The sequence below is a fragment of the Chelonoidis abingdonii genome, chromosome 9, assembly GCF_003597395.2.
Source record: "Chelonoidis abingdonii isolate Lonesome George chromosome 9, CheloAbing_2.0, whole genome shotgun sequence".
Taxonomy (NCBI): domain Eukaryota; kingdom Metazoa; phylum Chordata; order Testudines; family Testudinidae; genus Chelonoidis; species Chelonoidis abingdonii.
The window spans coordinates 51,281,471-51,298,180 of record NC_133777.1 but is presented as its reverse complement, the minus strand read 5'-3'; the positions used below and the strand labels follow the sequence as shown (position 1 = coordinate 51,298,180).

The following is a 16,710-nucleotide window of genomic DNA, read 5'->3' as shown; positions in this document are numbered from 1 at the left end:
CTGCGTCTGACGAAGTGGGTATTCACCCACGAAAGCTCACGCTCCAAAACATCTGTTAGTCTATAAGGTGCCACAGGATTCTCTGCTGCTTTTACAGATCCAGACTAACACGGCTACCCCTCTGATACTATTCCAATCTCCTTTGTTTTTGTTTTTGTACAGCTTTATGATGTTGGCATCCTTCATGTCTTGTGATGGCTTCAGTGGACCGCGGGCCAGGCCAGAGCCCGGGGCTTCAGCCCTACTAGAACTCATGCCAGAGCCCGGGGTTTCAGCCTTGCCAGAACTCATGCCAGAGCCCAGGGCTTCAGCCCCACAGGAGGCCTTGCGGGAAGCAGAGCTTCAGCCCCACTGGAACTTGTGCTGGGACTCTGGGCTTCAGCCTCGCCTGGAATGCTAGGGCTCGGGGCTTCAGCCCTTCCCAGGCGTGCTGGAGTTTGGGGTTTCAGCTGGGAGCTTCAGCTGAAGCCTGGAGCCCGGTGCTTCCTGTGGGAATGAAGCCTCAAGCTCCAGTGCCCCCGGTGCACCTGGTGGGGCTCTATTTAGAGATGGTGTGGGAATACCTGCCCTGCCTGAGTTAAGAGTCAGCCTGGAGCATTTGCCAGGGCTCCCGCTGTCAGCCCTGCAGGGGTAGGGCTCCATTTAGGGAGTGCAGTGGGAGGGGCACCTGCGCCCTGAGTTACATGTGAGCCCAGGTACCATCTCCCCCAAGCCTGCGAGCATGCAGCCAGTCACTCCTTTACCCACTCTAGCCCCCCCTTGCACTAACTGCCCACAGCCCCCCAAAGTTTCATGGTCCGGTCAAAAGCCTCTGGCAGTTTGGATTTGACCCACAGTCCACCTATTGACTATCTGTGTATATTACACAGCATCATATGTGTTCATTAAACAGGAGCACTTGTGGTGTGAAAAATGTTTCTCTGGAGTCCAGACCTTGACCAAGAAATCTGGAGTTTGACAAAAAAGAATTGATTGCCCAAATCTATACACCAACCCACTTTTATAAAAGAGGTGAATAGATACAATGTAATGAATATGGGTATCTGTGTAAGGAACAGCAACTCCCCACACATTTGTACAAAAAATATATATTTGTAAAGAGCAAATAATAAAGAGATAATGTCCGCATGTGGTAAAAATGTTTAGAATTTAAACTAGCAATCTTGCAGCATTCAACCAGTGTGGACTGGTTTCCTGTGTATTTTTTTTCTTATTGCTGTTTTTAAGCCCATCAGTATATCTATGTGTAACTATATAGGTCTCCATCTGACAGAGTTAATGTCTATGCTAATCTGGATCATGCTTTCTGCTAGATCTTCTTTACTGTACATATTACATAAAAGTTTTTAAAAATTGTTTGAAGCCGTTTAGATGTTTACATTCCTTTACAATATGGCTGAAATTATAACAACATAGATTCCTCAGTGACTATGGTTTAGAAGTTCCAATATTGAACATGGTTTACTTAATCCACTCAAAGACAAAACACTTTTTTGTAAACGTGTAAGGGAAAAATTTTCCTGTCAGACCTGTGGTATATCTAGATTGGTGCTACTGCAATACAAAAAATAATTTGCTGCTCCCTGTTACATACCCAAAGCTTGCACTGATATCAGGTTTGTTCCAGTATACAGAGAAATATTGAATATCGGGACCAAATTCTATCCTTTGGGTCAGAGAGGAAGATTTTGCCTTAAAAGTCCTTGCACAAGAGAAAAGCACCAGATAGCCAATGACAACCAGATAACAATGACAGCATTGAGCATATGTTATCATCTGATTAATGAGCCACAGGGAAGAGTACAATAAGCAAATGAGATCTCATATTCCCCATAATAAAGACGGCAGTGGAGGTTTACAAGTAGCATTGCTCTTTTTTTTCTCCCTTCAAATGCTTCAGATTCAACCTCAAGACAGCATGGAGAATAAACAGCAGCAATTACTCTTAGGAACGGAAACTAACCCAGCAACTGAAAACCAGTCCTTTGAGATGCTAAAAGAACTAGCTATGAAGTGGTTTATGGAGACGCAGGTTCCTCTTATATTACAGAATGGTATTTTACCTGAGTGGTTCTATGGATTCATTACAAGAAAGTAAGACAGCCTATACCTTACAGTATAGCATAAAGTAGATTAAATAAATCTGCTTGTCAAGTGCCTCTGTCTTCACAAATCCTCTCATATTTCAGACTAGGTTTCAGCTTACTTTGCAAAAAACCAACAACCCACCAACCTCTGCTTACTTTAAAGTCACTGCTCTTCTAGTGAGAAGTGTTTAACAGGATGGCATTCATATGCAGAGAAAGCAGGTTTTAAATGATGTCACTGTTTCATCACCTACATGTTGGTGTTTGACATGTGTTCTGGAGAGGTGAGAATGCCTGAATGCAGTTTTGCATCAGCTTGTAATGCATTGTACATTCTTTAGTCATCCAGGTGTCAGTTTTAGAAATTGATTATGACGATCTATGATAATTGCCATAATTTTAATCCATCTTAATTTTTTTGACCAGAAACTTTAAAAATGAATGTTTTTGTTTGGTGGTGGTGGTGTGAGAAGTGCTTTTCTGTCTGGAAATAACTGTAATCTCCATTGACTCATTAAAGTGTCTTAGTATGGCAATACAGTGCATTTTGTGTCTGTAGGAATCACTCGGAATTTTAGTGTATTACCTTGATAGACCTGGATACTAACTTGAAATTCATTAAAAAAAAATAAAAATGAGGAGTCCATGTGGCACCTTAGAGACTAACAAATTTATTTGGGCATAAGCTTCCATGGGCTAAACCCCACTTCATCAAATGCATGGAGTGAAAAATACAGCAAGCAGAATATATATTATCGCACATGAAAAGATGGGAGCTGCCTTACCAAGTGGGGGGTCAGTGCTAAAGAACCAAATCAATTAAGGTGGAAGTGGCCTATTCCCAACAGTTGACAAGAAGGTGTGAGTATCAGCAGAGGGAAAATTACTTTTTGTAGTGCCCCATCCACTCCCAGTCTTTATTCAGGCCTAATTTGATGATGTCCAGTTTGCAAATTTATTCCAGTTCTGCAGTTTCTCATTGGAGTCTGTTTTTTAAGTTTTTTTGTTGAAGAATTGCCATTTTCAAGTCTGTTCTTGAGTGGAGTGAAGTGTTCAGGGAGATTGAAATGTTCTCCTATTGGTTTTTGAATGTTACAGTTCTTGATGTCTGATTTGTGTCCATTTATTCTTTTGCGTAGAGACTGTCCAGTTTGGCCAATGTACATGGCAGAAGGCCGTTGCTGGCAAATGATGGCATATATCATATTGGTAGATGTGCAGGTGAATGAGCCCTTGATGGTGTGGCTGATGTGGTTAAGTCCTATGATAGTATCCCTTGAATAGATACATGGACAGAGTTGGCAACAGGGTTTGTTCCTGGGTCAGTGTTTTTGTTGCGTGGTGTGTAGTTGCTGGTGAGTATTTGCTTCAGTATGGGGGGCTGTCTATAAGCGAGGACTGGCCTGTCTCCCAAGGTTTGTGAAAGTGAGGGATCGTACTTCAGGATAGGTTGTAGATACTTGATGATGCGCTGGAGATGTTTTAGTTGCAGGCTGTAGGTGATGGCTAGTGTTACTTTCTTTGTTGGGCCTGTCCTGTAGTAGGTGATTTCTGGGTACCCTTCCGGCTCTGTCAATCTGTTTCTTCACTTCTGCAGGTGGGTATTGTAGTTTTAAGAATGCTTAAGAGAGATCCTGTAGGTGTTTGTCTCTGTCTGAGGGATTGGAGCAAATGCGGTGGTATCTTAGAGCTGTAGACAATGGATCGTGTGATGTGGTCTGGATGAAAGCTGGAAGCATGTATTTAAGTATAGCAGTCAGTAGGTTTCTGGTATAGGGTGGTATTTATATGACCATCGCTTATTTGCACTGCGGAGTCCAGGAAGTGGATCTCTTGTGTGGACTGGTCCAGGCTGAGGTTGATGATGGGGTGTAAATTGTTGAAATCCTGGTGGAATTCCTCAAGGGTCTCCTTCCCATGGGTCCAGATAATGAAGATATCATCAATGTAGTGCATGTAACGTAGGGGCACTAGGGGACGAGAGCTGAGGAAGCGTTGTTATAAGTCAGACATAAAAATGTTGGCATACTGTGGGGCCATGCAGCCCATAGCAGGCCACCTCCACCTTAATTGAATTGGATCGTTAGCACTGACCCTCTCCCATACTTGGTAAGGCAACTCCCATCTTTTCATGTGCTATAATATATATTCTGCTTACTGTATTTTTCACTCCATTCATCTGATGAAGTGGGTTTCAGCCCACAAAAGCTTACGTCCAAATAAATTTGTTAGTGTCTAAGGTGCCACAAGGGCTCCTTGTTGTTTTTACTGATACAGAGTAACACGGCTACCACTCTGAAACTTGAAATTCATTGTAATTCACTCTCTTTCTACAGGCAGAGTGAAGAGCTGCTTAAAGACAAAGACGTTGGCTGTTTTCTTATCAGATTAAGTGACAAAACAATTGGTTACATTCTGTCATATAGGTAAGACTGAACTTTACACGGAACAGAAATCTGCTGTCATTTGGTTGGGAAATGTCACCATTTGTAATTTGCCCTTCTTTTTACATACTTTGATTCATGCACCCTTTACACCTTTGAGTTTGCTTCCTGACCTGCTCGGGTGATTAGTTTCTGCCTTGAGGCATGAGGAATGAAAATCTCTCTTACACTGTCTCCCCTAGCTAAATATCCCAAAAGAATGAAGAGGTCAGTAATCTACACAATGGCACGAAATGTCATATTTACAGCTATTAAGAAACCAAGAAGAAATATATTACCAAAGCCTATGGTAATGATTTTATCTTTTGGATTTTTGTATTCACTAAGAGCCCAGTCCTGGAGTTCTCACCCCATTAAATAAGTAGGGATTTCAAGACTGGGCCCTATATAGGACTAAAAAAGCAAGGCCTATTTTAAATTGATCATTCTAGAGAAGAAGGGACCATGAAACCCAATTATCAGAGAGGATCTGCAATCTGATCAGTATAGGACATGGGGAGAGGCACATGAAAACACTTCTGCTGGCTTTCACAGTTGTTAGATATTGTGTGTGCAGCAGCAGCAGCAGCAGCAGCAGCAGCATGACTGTTTGTGGTCAAATGCAAAACTGTTTTACGCTTCAACCAGCACGTCATGGGAGTTTCTCCTCTCCTTTTCTCACACTGACACCCTACCTCAGGGCTCAGACAACACCTCCTCTTCCTCATTAGATGCACCATGAATTCACGCTGCTTTTCAGCTAACAGGTTGGTGTTAAACCTCATACTGCTGTTTACCAAAAGGTGTTAGTACTTAGCTCAATAGCTGGTCACTGGTGATGGTTTTTTCCTAGGTTTGCTGCTGATGCAATAGATTTTCAGTCAAGTTCATGGGATCAAATTCAGAGGTGATGTGTGAGATGGTGCCAGAAATCTGTCATTAGCTGCTCCTGTGGGAAAAAACAGCTATATTTTCACCATGTAAAAAGCCTTTGAAAAATCTCAACTTGCACATGACCACTAAATTCTTCAAAAATTCTGTCTGCACTGAGCATGTTTCATCCTAGGGCTTCAGGGTCTGAGCTGGTCTTTCCCTGCAACAGCCACTCTTGCATGCCTACAGCCCAGTGCCCCAGGCACCAGAACTGAGAGCAGGGAGACTGCCTCTCCTGGGCTCACAATGATTCCCAAAGTGATGCCCAGGCAGTGAAACGGAGAAATGGCCTGACTGTACTGGGTTGGATAGGAGCAGAGCGGGAGGTGGACAGGAGCCGGAGGGCTGGATAGGAGTAGAGGAGGAGAAGGAAGGCAGGAACCAAAATTGGGCATGATGGATAGGAGCAGAGGGGAAAGGAGGGCAGGAGTCAGGACTGGGTGTGGTAGATTGGAGCAGAGGGGGACAGGGCAGAAGCTGGGATTAGGGATGGATAGGAGCAAAGGGGAACAGAAACAGGCTGGGGGCACTGGGACAGAAGGTCTGTCCACTACAGCACATTCCCCTCCAGGCCCTGGAATGGAGCCCATTTATTCCTGAATCTCACCATTCCTCCATGGTCAGCAAGTATCTGTGAAATCCACTGCCAGAATATGTTTCTCATCCCTTACTAGTGGCTGGTCCACATGGAGGATAACAGCCTACTAATGCTACCAGTTACAATCTTGCTGAGGACCCAATTTAAAGTCAATATGGTTCCACATGATGGAATTTCAATTTTTTTCAGGTTTTTTTAATGTAGGAGATTACATTTAAAAACTACACTAAAAGAATATTAAGGGTGAAAATCAAACATTCAAAAGTTAGGACATTCCAGAATTAAACCTGTCCATGCAACAATAGGCCAAATCAGACCCTTTCATACCAAATCTCTTCCTTTTTAATGTTTCAAATAAAATGGAAGCTGGTTCCAAACACCCATAAGTTTTGGTTTTGCAAACCTGAACCATGAGTGCAAAAACTGAACAGTTTTCTCAGCCTGTGTGTTGTGCTTGCTATTTAAATCTAAACTATGTATTTCAACTGCAGAGGAAAAGATCGATGTCGGCATTTCGTCATTAATCACCTACGGAATGGACATTATGTAGTATCAGGGGATACCTGTACCCATGAAAGCCTTGCACAGCTGATAGGCTATTACCAGACTTCAGAAATTGAGCCTTTTGGAGAAAATCTTACAACAGTTTGCGCTCAGGTATGTTCAACTCTTCAGAATTCACTTAGTTCCTGATGAAATGAAATCAAACATAGTAACTATTGCCTTTGGCTGAGGCTAAAAATCAGAGAATCATAGGACTGGAAGGGACCTCGAGAGGTCTTCTAGTCCAGTCCCCTGCACTCAAGGCAGGACTAAGTATTATCTAGACCATCCCTGACAGGTGTTTGTCTAACCTCCTCTTAAAAATCTCCACTGACGGAGATTCTACAACCTCCTTAGGCAAGTTATTCCAGTGCTCAACTACTCTGACAATTAGGAAGTTTTTCCTAAATGTCCCCGCTAAACTGCCCTTGCTGCAATTTAAGCCCATTGCTTCTTGTCCTAGCCTCAGAGGTTACTGAGAATAGTTTTTCTCCCTCCTCCTTCTGTAGAACCTTTTATGTACTTGAAAACTGTTGCCATGTCGTCCCTCAGTCTCCTCTTCTCCAGACTCAACAAACCCAATTTTTTAATCTTCCCTCACAGGTCATGTTTTCTAGACTTCTAATCATTTTTGTTGCTTTTTTCTGGGCTTTCTCCAATTTGTCCACATCTTTCCTGAAATGTGGCATTCAGAACTGGACACAATACTCCAGTTGAGGCCAAATCAGTGTGGAGTAGAGCAGAAGAATTTTACTTCTTATGTCTTGCTTACAACACTCCTGCTAATACATCCCAGAATCATCCTTGCTTTTTTGCAACAGCGTCACACTGTTGACTCAAATTTAGCTTGTGATCCACTATGACCCCAGATCCCTTTCTGCAGTACTCCATCTGAGGCAGTCATTTCCCATTTTGTACGTATGCAGCTGATTTGTCCTTCCTAATTGGAGTACTTTGCATTTGTCCTTACTGAATTTCATCCTATTTACTTCAGACCATTTCTCCAGTTTGTCCAGATCATGCTGAATTTTAATCCTATCCTCCAAAGCACTTGCAAACCCTCCCAGCTTGGTATTGTCTGCAAACTTTATAAGTCTATTCTTTATGCCATTATCTAAATCACTGATTAAGATATCAAACAAAACCAGACCTGATCCCTGTGGGACCCCACTTGATATGTCCTTCCAGCTTGACTGTTACCCACTGATAACTACTCTCTGGGAATAGTTTTCCAACCAATTATACATCCATCTTATAGTAGCTCATGCTAGATTGTATTTCCCTAATTTGTTTATGAGACGGTCATGCGAGACAGTATCAAAAGTCCTACTAAAATTAAGATATACTGCATCTACTGCTTCCCTCCATCCACAAGGCTTGTTACTTTGTCAAAGAAAGCTACTAGGATTGGTTTGATATGATTTGTTCTTGGCGAATCCAAGCTGACTGTTATTTATCACCTTATTATCTTCTAGGTGTTTGCAAATTGATTGCTTAACTATTTGCTGCATTATCTTTCTGGTACTGAAGTTAAGCTGATCTGGTCTGTAATTCCCCGGGTTGTTCTTATTCCCCTTTATATAGATTGGCACTATATTTGCCCTCTTCCAGGCTTCTGGAATCTCTCTCATCTTCCATGAGTTTTCAAAGATAATCACTAATGGCTCAGATATCTCCTTTGTCAGCTCAAGTATCCTATGATGTATTTCATCAGGCCTTCATGACTTGAAAACATCTAATTTGTCGAAGTAATTTTAAACTTATTTCCCTAATTTACCCTCTGTTCCCATCTCATTTTCACTGGCATTTATTATGTTAGACATCCAATTGCTACTAGCCTTTTTGGTGAAAACAAACAAAAAAAGTCATTTAGCACTTTTGCCATTTCAACATTTTCTGTTATTGCTTTTCCCACCTCACTGAGTAACGGGCCTATGCAATTCTTGGTCTTCCTCTTGCTCCTAATGTATTTGTAGAATGTTTTCTTGTTATCCTTTATGTCTCTAGCTAGTTTAATCTCATTTTGTGCCTTGGCCTTTCTAATTTTTTCCCTACATACTTGTATTATTTGTTTATATTAATCCTTTGCAATTTGACTTAATTTCCACTTTTTGTAGGACTCTTTTTTGAGTTTCAGATCATTGAAGATCTCCTGGTTAAGACAGGGTAGTATCTTGCCATACTTCCTATCTTTCGTTCGCAGTGGAATAGTTTGCTCTTGTGCCCTTAATAATGAAACTCTGAAAAACTGCCAACTGTCATGAACTGTTTTTCCCCTTAGACTGGCTTCCCATGGGATCAACTCCCTGAGTTTGCTAAAGTTTGCTTTCTTGAAATCCATTATCTTTATTGTGCTGTTTTCCCTCCTACTGTTCCTTAAAATCATGAACTCTTATTTCATGATCACTTTCACCCAAGCTGCCTTCCACTTTCAAATTCTCAACCAATTCCTCTTTATTTATAAAAATCAAATCTAGAACAACCTGTCCACTAGTAACTTTCTCCACCTTCTGAAATAAAAAATTGTCTCCATTACATTCCAAGAACTTGTTGGATAATCTGTGCCCTGCTGTGTTATTTTCCCAACAGATATCTGGGTCGTTGAAATCCACCATCAACACCAAATCCTGTGCTTTGGATGATTTTGTTAGTTGTTTAAAAAAACACTCACTTCTTCTTCCTCGTTAGGTGAGCTGTAGTAGACCCCTAACATGACATCAACCTATTTTTTTACCCCTTTAATCCGTACCCAGAGACTTTCAACAAGTCTGTCTCCTATTTCCATCTCAATCTCACTCCAAGTGTGTACACATTTTTGATATATGAGGCAACACCTCCTCCCTTTTTTCCCTGCCTGTCCTTCCTGAGCAAGCTGTACCCTTCTATACCAATATTCCAGTCATGTACATTGTCTCCCCAAGTCTCTGTGATGCCAGTTATATCATAGTTGTGTTTATTAACTAGCATTTCTTGTTCTTCTTGCTTATTCCCCATACTTCTCATATTAGTATACAGACATCTAAGATACTGATTTGATTTCCTCTCAACCCATGTTCTCTCTTGTTGGCCCCATGTCTTCCCACCTATGTGCAGGAAGCAAAACATTTGTTCTCAACCCTGGTAAGCTGCCTTGGGTATTGATGCCAAATTAGACAAGTAGATAGAACTTAAAATACGTGAAAGAAGGCATTGGACACAATATCTGCAAGGAGCAGCTGTTGTATAAGGACAGGGGTGTGGCTGGACAGCTCAGATTAGATCAGGGAGCTGCAGGCTTCAGCCAGCACCAGGCTCTGGTTTTTGTTTTGTTAGAATTATGTAACATGAAAATAAAATAAATTAAAATACAAAGAACATGTCATACTAGCAGGAATGGATGGATTTGAGACCCATCAGGAAGAATTTTCACAGTGACTTCTGATGCCAGGACTTCACACACCCAGCCTGTACAAATGAATGGCTTGAAGCCACCAGTAGACCTGAGTTTGCTTAGTGACCAGGCTAAGAGTCAGCTGTATCCATTATGTATGATTGCAGTGGATGCAGACAGAATGGGTGGTATCAGGAAAATTGCCTTATTAGGTATTGCTGGTGCAGAGGTTCTAGGTATTCTTAACAGCTTCCAACTCTGGCCTCTGGACAGTACTGACAGCATGATTTTGATAGGATTTTAGCAGTTTAGTTTGAAGTTTATTGTGTACCTAGAAAGAATGAAATGTTTCCTTCCATATGAAAATACACTACAGACTTGAAGCTCTAGGATCAGGCCTGCAATTTTGGCCCCTTAAGAGGTTTAGATTTGAGACAGAGTGGGTGGTAAGTTGCAGCAATGCGAAGGTGCATGAGCTACTACTGAGGGAATTCTGTGCCAAAAAAATATAAATTCTGAACCAAAAATAAAAATTGTGCACACGATATTTTAAAATTCTGCACATTTTATTTGTCAATAAATAAATGTGGCTCCAGCATGGCAGTGGGGAGCACAGGCCACTGGCTGCATTGAGGTGGGAGATCACCCTGAAGCTCTCACCTCCCCTAGTACAGGGACTTGTCAGTGAGGCTGCACCTGACCCTGACACAGTGCAAGGCCTGGGCCTGCCCCAGAAACATCCCGGGGTCCTGCCCCCTGTGTCAGGCACACCAGGTGTGGGTGGGCAGGCTAATCCCAGCAGGATCCAGGTGTGGAGGGCTTAGTGAGGGGGATCCAGCTGTGGGGTGAGAGGTTTCTGTGTGGGACAATCTGGTTGTGGATGGCTCAGTGGGAGATCTGGATGCATAGGCACTTGTTAGGGGGTTCTGAGTGCAGGGGCAATGGGGCTCTGGAGGGAGTCCAGGTGAAGGTGGTTGGGGCTCAGTGGGGGAGGGGTCTGGGTGTGGGGAGATGGGGCTTTGCAGGGGGGCTATATGTGGAGAGCTCAGTGGGGGGTCTAGGTACTGGGGGAGTGGGTCTTGATGGGGTGGGGGCCCAGGTGCAGCTGACTGGGGCTCAGTGGGGTGGGGGACTGGGTGTAGGGGGCTCATTGGGGAAATCGAGATGTGGGGGGGGTTAGAGCTTGTCAGGGTGAGGGTTTGATGTGTCTGTTTAATGTGGGAGCCCAGATGCTGCCAAGGGGATGCCTCATGCCTGTCTCCTACTCCCCCGCCCCCACAATTCCCCTAACACCTTTTTTTCCCCATCTCATGCCCATGCCCTATCCTCCTCCCCTCACTCCAGGGGTGCTGGAACAATTTGTATAGTGAACTAAAGTGCAAACTTTGTGTATAATGGAAATCACTTCAAGCCAGGGGGTGCAACAGCATCCCTATTTCCAGCACCTATGCCTCACTCCCACATTCCCCCTCCCTGCCCTATTCCATCCCCCTTCCTTCCCCACTGCCTCTTCCCCTTGCCCCCCCTTCCCTCATTTCCCCACTCCACCTTACCCAGTCCCACCGCCCACTCACTGTTGCACACAGAAAACAGGAAGGCTCCCTGCATACACAAGGGAAGAATGACTGGCACTAGGACCCAGGAGGTGACATTCAGCTGCAGAGTCAGTGGAGCCCAGACACAGCCTCCTTCAACTGGGCAGCTCTATGCTTACAGAAATGTGTGGGGGCAGTGGCATGTAACCCCGTGTACCCCAAATGCCTTGCCGCTGTTTCGAGGCAATCCCCCACCCAAAAACTGCGCCCATGACCATCCTCCTGTGCAGCTTCCCACAGAATTCCCCCAGGAGTAAATTTGATCAGAGATTATAAGCTAACTTTAGAAAAATGGCTTATTCACACCCCTGAGTGACATATGTTGCACCAACATTAAGTGGTAGTGTGTACAATTCCTGAGGCTTTGATTCTTGAAGCATCCCACCTCAACTACTGTCAGAAATAGGGTACCAGACTAGATTGACCATGGGTCTTTTTGGGTACAGCAATTTGATGTTCCTAACACTCCTTGTGGAGTATTATATAAAGCTATTTAAGAAGGTATTGCCTTATGCAGAATGAATAATGCAAGGTTGCTAACTGAACTTATTTATATCTTATTAAAAAGTAAAGAGTTCGTGCTATTGATCTCTCAGGAAAGGCATGAACCTCCCACTTACCACCATAGTAGTTATTCATGACATGTTTTTGTAACTAACTACTATTTTTTTCCCCCACAGCCAACTGAGAAAAGTTTATATGATGAGATCGCTTTGGATCAGCAAACCTCTTCAAAAGAAAGTAAATCAAACAGTGGAGAAGTCAATCCCTTGCTGACAAGGCAAGTGTCTGGCAGCTCACAAACCACTGTGCTAATGAAGGAAGCCACCTCTTTACCTTCAAAGTCAAAGAGAGAGCACAAGAACTTATCAGGAGAAAGAAAGAACTTTAACTCCCAGGTAGGATTTATGCAGAATGCAAAAGTAACGTCCTGCTATTGGGGACTTGTCTGAAGCAGAGACAGCAGGTATCTTGAATTAATTAGTGTCTCTAGGGTGACCTGCTGTGCTGTGACCATGTTCCAGGAAGTGCAGTACCAATTTGGTGATGTTTCAGAATCAGAAATACAGATTCAGTAACATTATAACATTGCCCTTGGAATTATTTTCTGTTAACATAAGAATGGTCATATTGGGTCAGACCAAAGGTCCATCTAGGCCAGTATCTTGTCTTCCAATAGTGGCCATTGCCAGTGCTTCTAAGGCAATGAACAGAACAGGTAGTTATCAAGTGATCCATCCCCTGTCATCCATTCTCAGCTTCTGCCAGAGGTGACTTTACTAGGCAAAAAAATGTGATCATATTTTTGGCCACTAGTGAAGAGTGAAATTCACCCCTATGCAGCTGTCCAGGTATAAGGCCTGGGCACTCAAAATAGAGCTTTAAGTGGGCCTTAAGTTGTGGACAGGCCTTGAACTGGCCTTTCACACGGGGATGAATGAAATCCTATAAACCAGTGGTTCCCAAACTCGTTCCACCGCTTGTGCAGGGAAAGCCCCTGGCGGGCCAGGCCAGTTGGTTCACCTGCCGCGTCCGCAGGTTCAGCTCATCGCGGCTCCCGGTGGCCCTGGTTTGCTGCTCCAGGCCAATGGGAGCTGCTGGAAGTGGTAGCCATTACGTCCCTCGGCCCGCGCCGCTTCCAGCAGCTCCCATTGGCCTGGAGCAGTGAACCGCAGCCAGTGGGAGCCGCGATCGACCGGACCTGTGGACAGGGCAGGTAAACAAACTGGCCTGGACCGTCAGGGACTTTCACTGCACAAGTGGCAGAACAAGTTTGGGAACCATTGTTATAAACACATATCCCCTGTTTTTCTCAGAAGTGTCATAGGAAAGCAGTGATGCTGAAGGAGTTAGCAGTGATTGTGGACAGGTTACATATTAATTTGTAATGTGACTTGGCATCAAAAAAGCCAGTGCAATCTTGGGCTGCATAAGCAGAGGCATCAAGTCACAGAGCAAGGAGGCGATGGTCTCTTCTACTGTATGGCTCTGGTGACCCCTTACCTAGAGTAGAACATTTGGTTCTGTGGCTCTTCACAGTGCACTAAGGCCCACGTCTGACCTCCCCCTCCATCAAAAACAAAACAAAAAAAAGGAGGTAGAGAGCTGCTGAACAGCTGCTGCTTGTCAGGGGTGAGAAACTGACTTCTAGAGACAGGCCCAAATTCTTGCTGGTTGAGATTTTCAGAGAAGTACTAGAGAGAATGTAACCATACATCCTCCTTGAAAATTAATGATTGAAGTCCCCTATGTTGCTTTGAAAATCTCAACCACTGTCTTTATTCTGAATCAGGCCAAATTCCCCATTGGCTTCAATAAGAGTTCTGAGGAAGGACTCAGATATAAGTAAGGATGTAGTAAGTGCTACAGGATTTCTAAAATGCCTAAGGATTCTTTGATTTCTGTGAAGTTGCCTCGGAGTAACCATGGTCTGAATGTATCTCATCATTTTTGTTGATGCACTGCATATTATATACACTATGGACTCCTGAAAATTATGTTCCTCTGTTTCCTCTCCATCATTTCAGGATCCAGACATAGCCCCACCACTGCCGGATAGGAGCAGCTTGCTAATGCAGGAGACATTCAAGCTAGATTTAAATGATCAAGGAAACACTGTATATGCGGAGCTGAACAAACACCATCTGAATGGCAGAGGCCTTAGTTTGGAGACCCACTCTGCCATTGACAAAATCCTCATTGAGAAATCAGCTTGTTCATCACAAGGTGACACCCAGCAAAAACCAGGAGAACCAGACCAAGCAAACTACTCTCCTAGCAAAAAAATCAGCTCGGTGTATGCTTTGGCTAAGCAAGCCGAACGTTTCTATGACAAAAAAATTGACCTTATAAAGCCATTGTCTCCAGAAACTGTTTATTCTGAAGTTATGGTTGAGCAAGGCAAAAGCCATTCCTCACTTCCTTGGGGTCAAAGTGTCCATTCCCTATCCCTTTGTCCATCAACTTCTGCAGACACAAAAAAATTGACATTAAGTACTCCTGCTACAACACCCCCTAAGTTGTCTCCTAAGTTACCCATTAAAGCTAGGACCTCTGTGGAGTCCCAGGATTCAGAACAGCTATTTGCAACCTATGCAACCTCTCTCCAAAGCAATGAAGGGCTTACAAAACCAAAGAACAAGATCCTTCATGATTCACCGACACACAGCACATATGGGCAGATTGAGAAGGTGAAAGCTTGTAAGCCTTTTGCTTCTGGCTCTGATAACGAGAACAATACTTATGAACAGATTCCTGTCGGACAGCCAAAGTCATCTACCCATGATCAAGCTTCTCAGAGACTTTCTAAGTCTTCTCTGGGACAACTCAACGATACTTATGATGAGGTGTCTTCTTTGAACACAGGATCCTCCAGAACAGAGAATTGTACTGAAAATACATATGAAAAGATTCCTGAAAATTTCCAGAAAGGCTCATCTGCAAAGAAAATTCCTGCTCCTGATAACACGTATGAGCAAATTTCCCTAGACCCTTTGAAGGGAGCAGAAGCAAAACCAAACCAGAAGGTACAGTACCATTAAGAGACTTTAAAAATAAAACCTAAGTACCATCCAGAATAATTCAAAAGGATCAGATCCTGTTTTCCTTAGGCAAATTTCCAAAGTCCTAAACCTCTAGGCACTTAGGACATGATTTGGGTTGTTTAAAGGATACCATTCTGGACAGAAAGCTCAAAGTTATAAACATATTTAGCTTGTGATTAGATATCAAAAGAAAAAAAAAAGCCAGGCAAAAATGACCAAAAATTAACATTTCTAGCAATTATAGCTTGCTGTTATAGGCAGTATTCCTATTACAGGGCAAGATAAAGGAAAAGAAATCACCATATATCCTGAAAACAGAACTTTTTGGCAGGGAGATGCATTAAGCTGTAGAATATTCTCTCAAGAGAGGTGGTGGACCCTTGGTTTGGACGTACGAAACTACAGTGGCCAATGCATTAACTACTGTATAATAACTACTGTATAAAGCAGACAGGACTGGCTGGATCAGATGGGCCCAAGAGAACTTTTTAATCTCTAATATAAGTCTATGGTTAAATACATAAAAGTACATTTAAAAGTTTAACATCTGGAGGTGGTTTGTTCCAGTCACTGAATCTGTGTATTTGCTAGTTTTCAAGTATTAATGACTGTAAATATACAGAATATTCAACTGTGCTGTCAGAGACTTGGGAACTATTTCTTTCCATCTATTTAAAATACATGCTTTCTCCTTTTTTTTTATTGGCAGATGGACAAGCGAAGAAGATTTTTTTTTGCTGACAAGAAGAATAAATCGTGAAGGAGGAGTTTTAAATTTGTTCCATTTAGCCTACACTAAAGATCATAGAAAAACACGCAGAGACAAATTCGTCCCTTGTGTAATTTCCCCAACGCCTTTGGGTTTAACCAGGGACATGTTTAGCCTTTACTGTTTATAAAAGCAAAAAGAGAGATGAAATGCTGGAAAATGAATAATACCTGTTGTTTGTCAGATAGTTATAAACCCCCCAGTTCATAGAAATCTGCACAACTTCAATTTTCTTTTCACTTGAGCCATGTGAATTTAGGACCAAATTCAGGCACTGACCTAGAGTCAGGGGTGAAAGTAACTTAAAGGACTTACTGGTACTCCAGAGTCCTGAGCAGGGGCTGGTGCCTCAACTGGAAGAGGCAGGGCCTTTAGAGCCCCAGGCCCTTTCAATCGAGATTAAAAGGGCCATGGGCTCCAGCTGCGGTAGTGGCGGCTGGGAGCCCCAATCCCTTTAAATTGCCTTCTGAGCCCCGCTGCTGGAGCCAGCAGAGATTTAAAGGGCCTGGGACAATAGTGGTGGCCGGACCCCCAGTCCCTTTAAATTGCCACCAGAGCTCTGCTGCAGCTACCCTAGGGCTCTGGGAATGGGGCTCAGACAGCGATTTAAAAGGCCCAGAGCTCCAGCTTCCACTATCGCCCTGGGGCCTTTAAATTGCCACTGGACCCCTGCTGCTGGAGTCCTGGGGTAGCAGTGGCAGGGCTCCTGTGATGATTTAAAGGGCCAGGGGCTCCCAGTCCCCGCTACCAGAGCAGAGCCTCAGGCCCTTTAAATCACTGCCGGAGACCCGTGGGTCCTGGCCACTTCTGCTACCCAGGGCTCCAACTGTGGTGCTTGGGCAGCAAT

General features: G+C 43.5%; 1 protein-coding gene across 1 annotated transcript; it reads left to right on the top strand.

The window, feature by feature from the left end:
* The first annotated feature begins 1,783 nt into the window (after positions 1-1,783).
* Positions 1,784-15,854, top strand: SH2D7 (SH2 domain containing 7). Its single transcript, XM_032763104.2, has 6 exons — positions 1,784-2,094; positions 4,424-4,513; positions 6,533-6,698; positions 12,230-12,448; positions 14,078-15,076; positions 15,804-15,854. Exons 1-6 carry the CDS (start codon positions 1,784-1,786, stop codon positions 15,852-15,854), a joined length of 1,836 nt encoding a protein of 611 aa, XP_032618995.2.
* Positions 15,855-16,710: the final 856 nt, after the last annotated feature.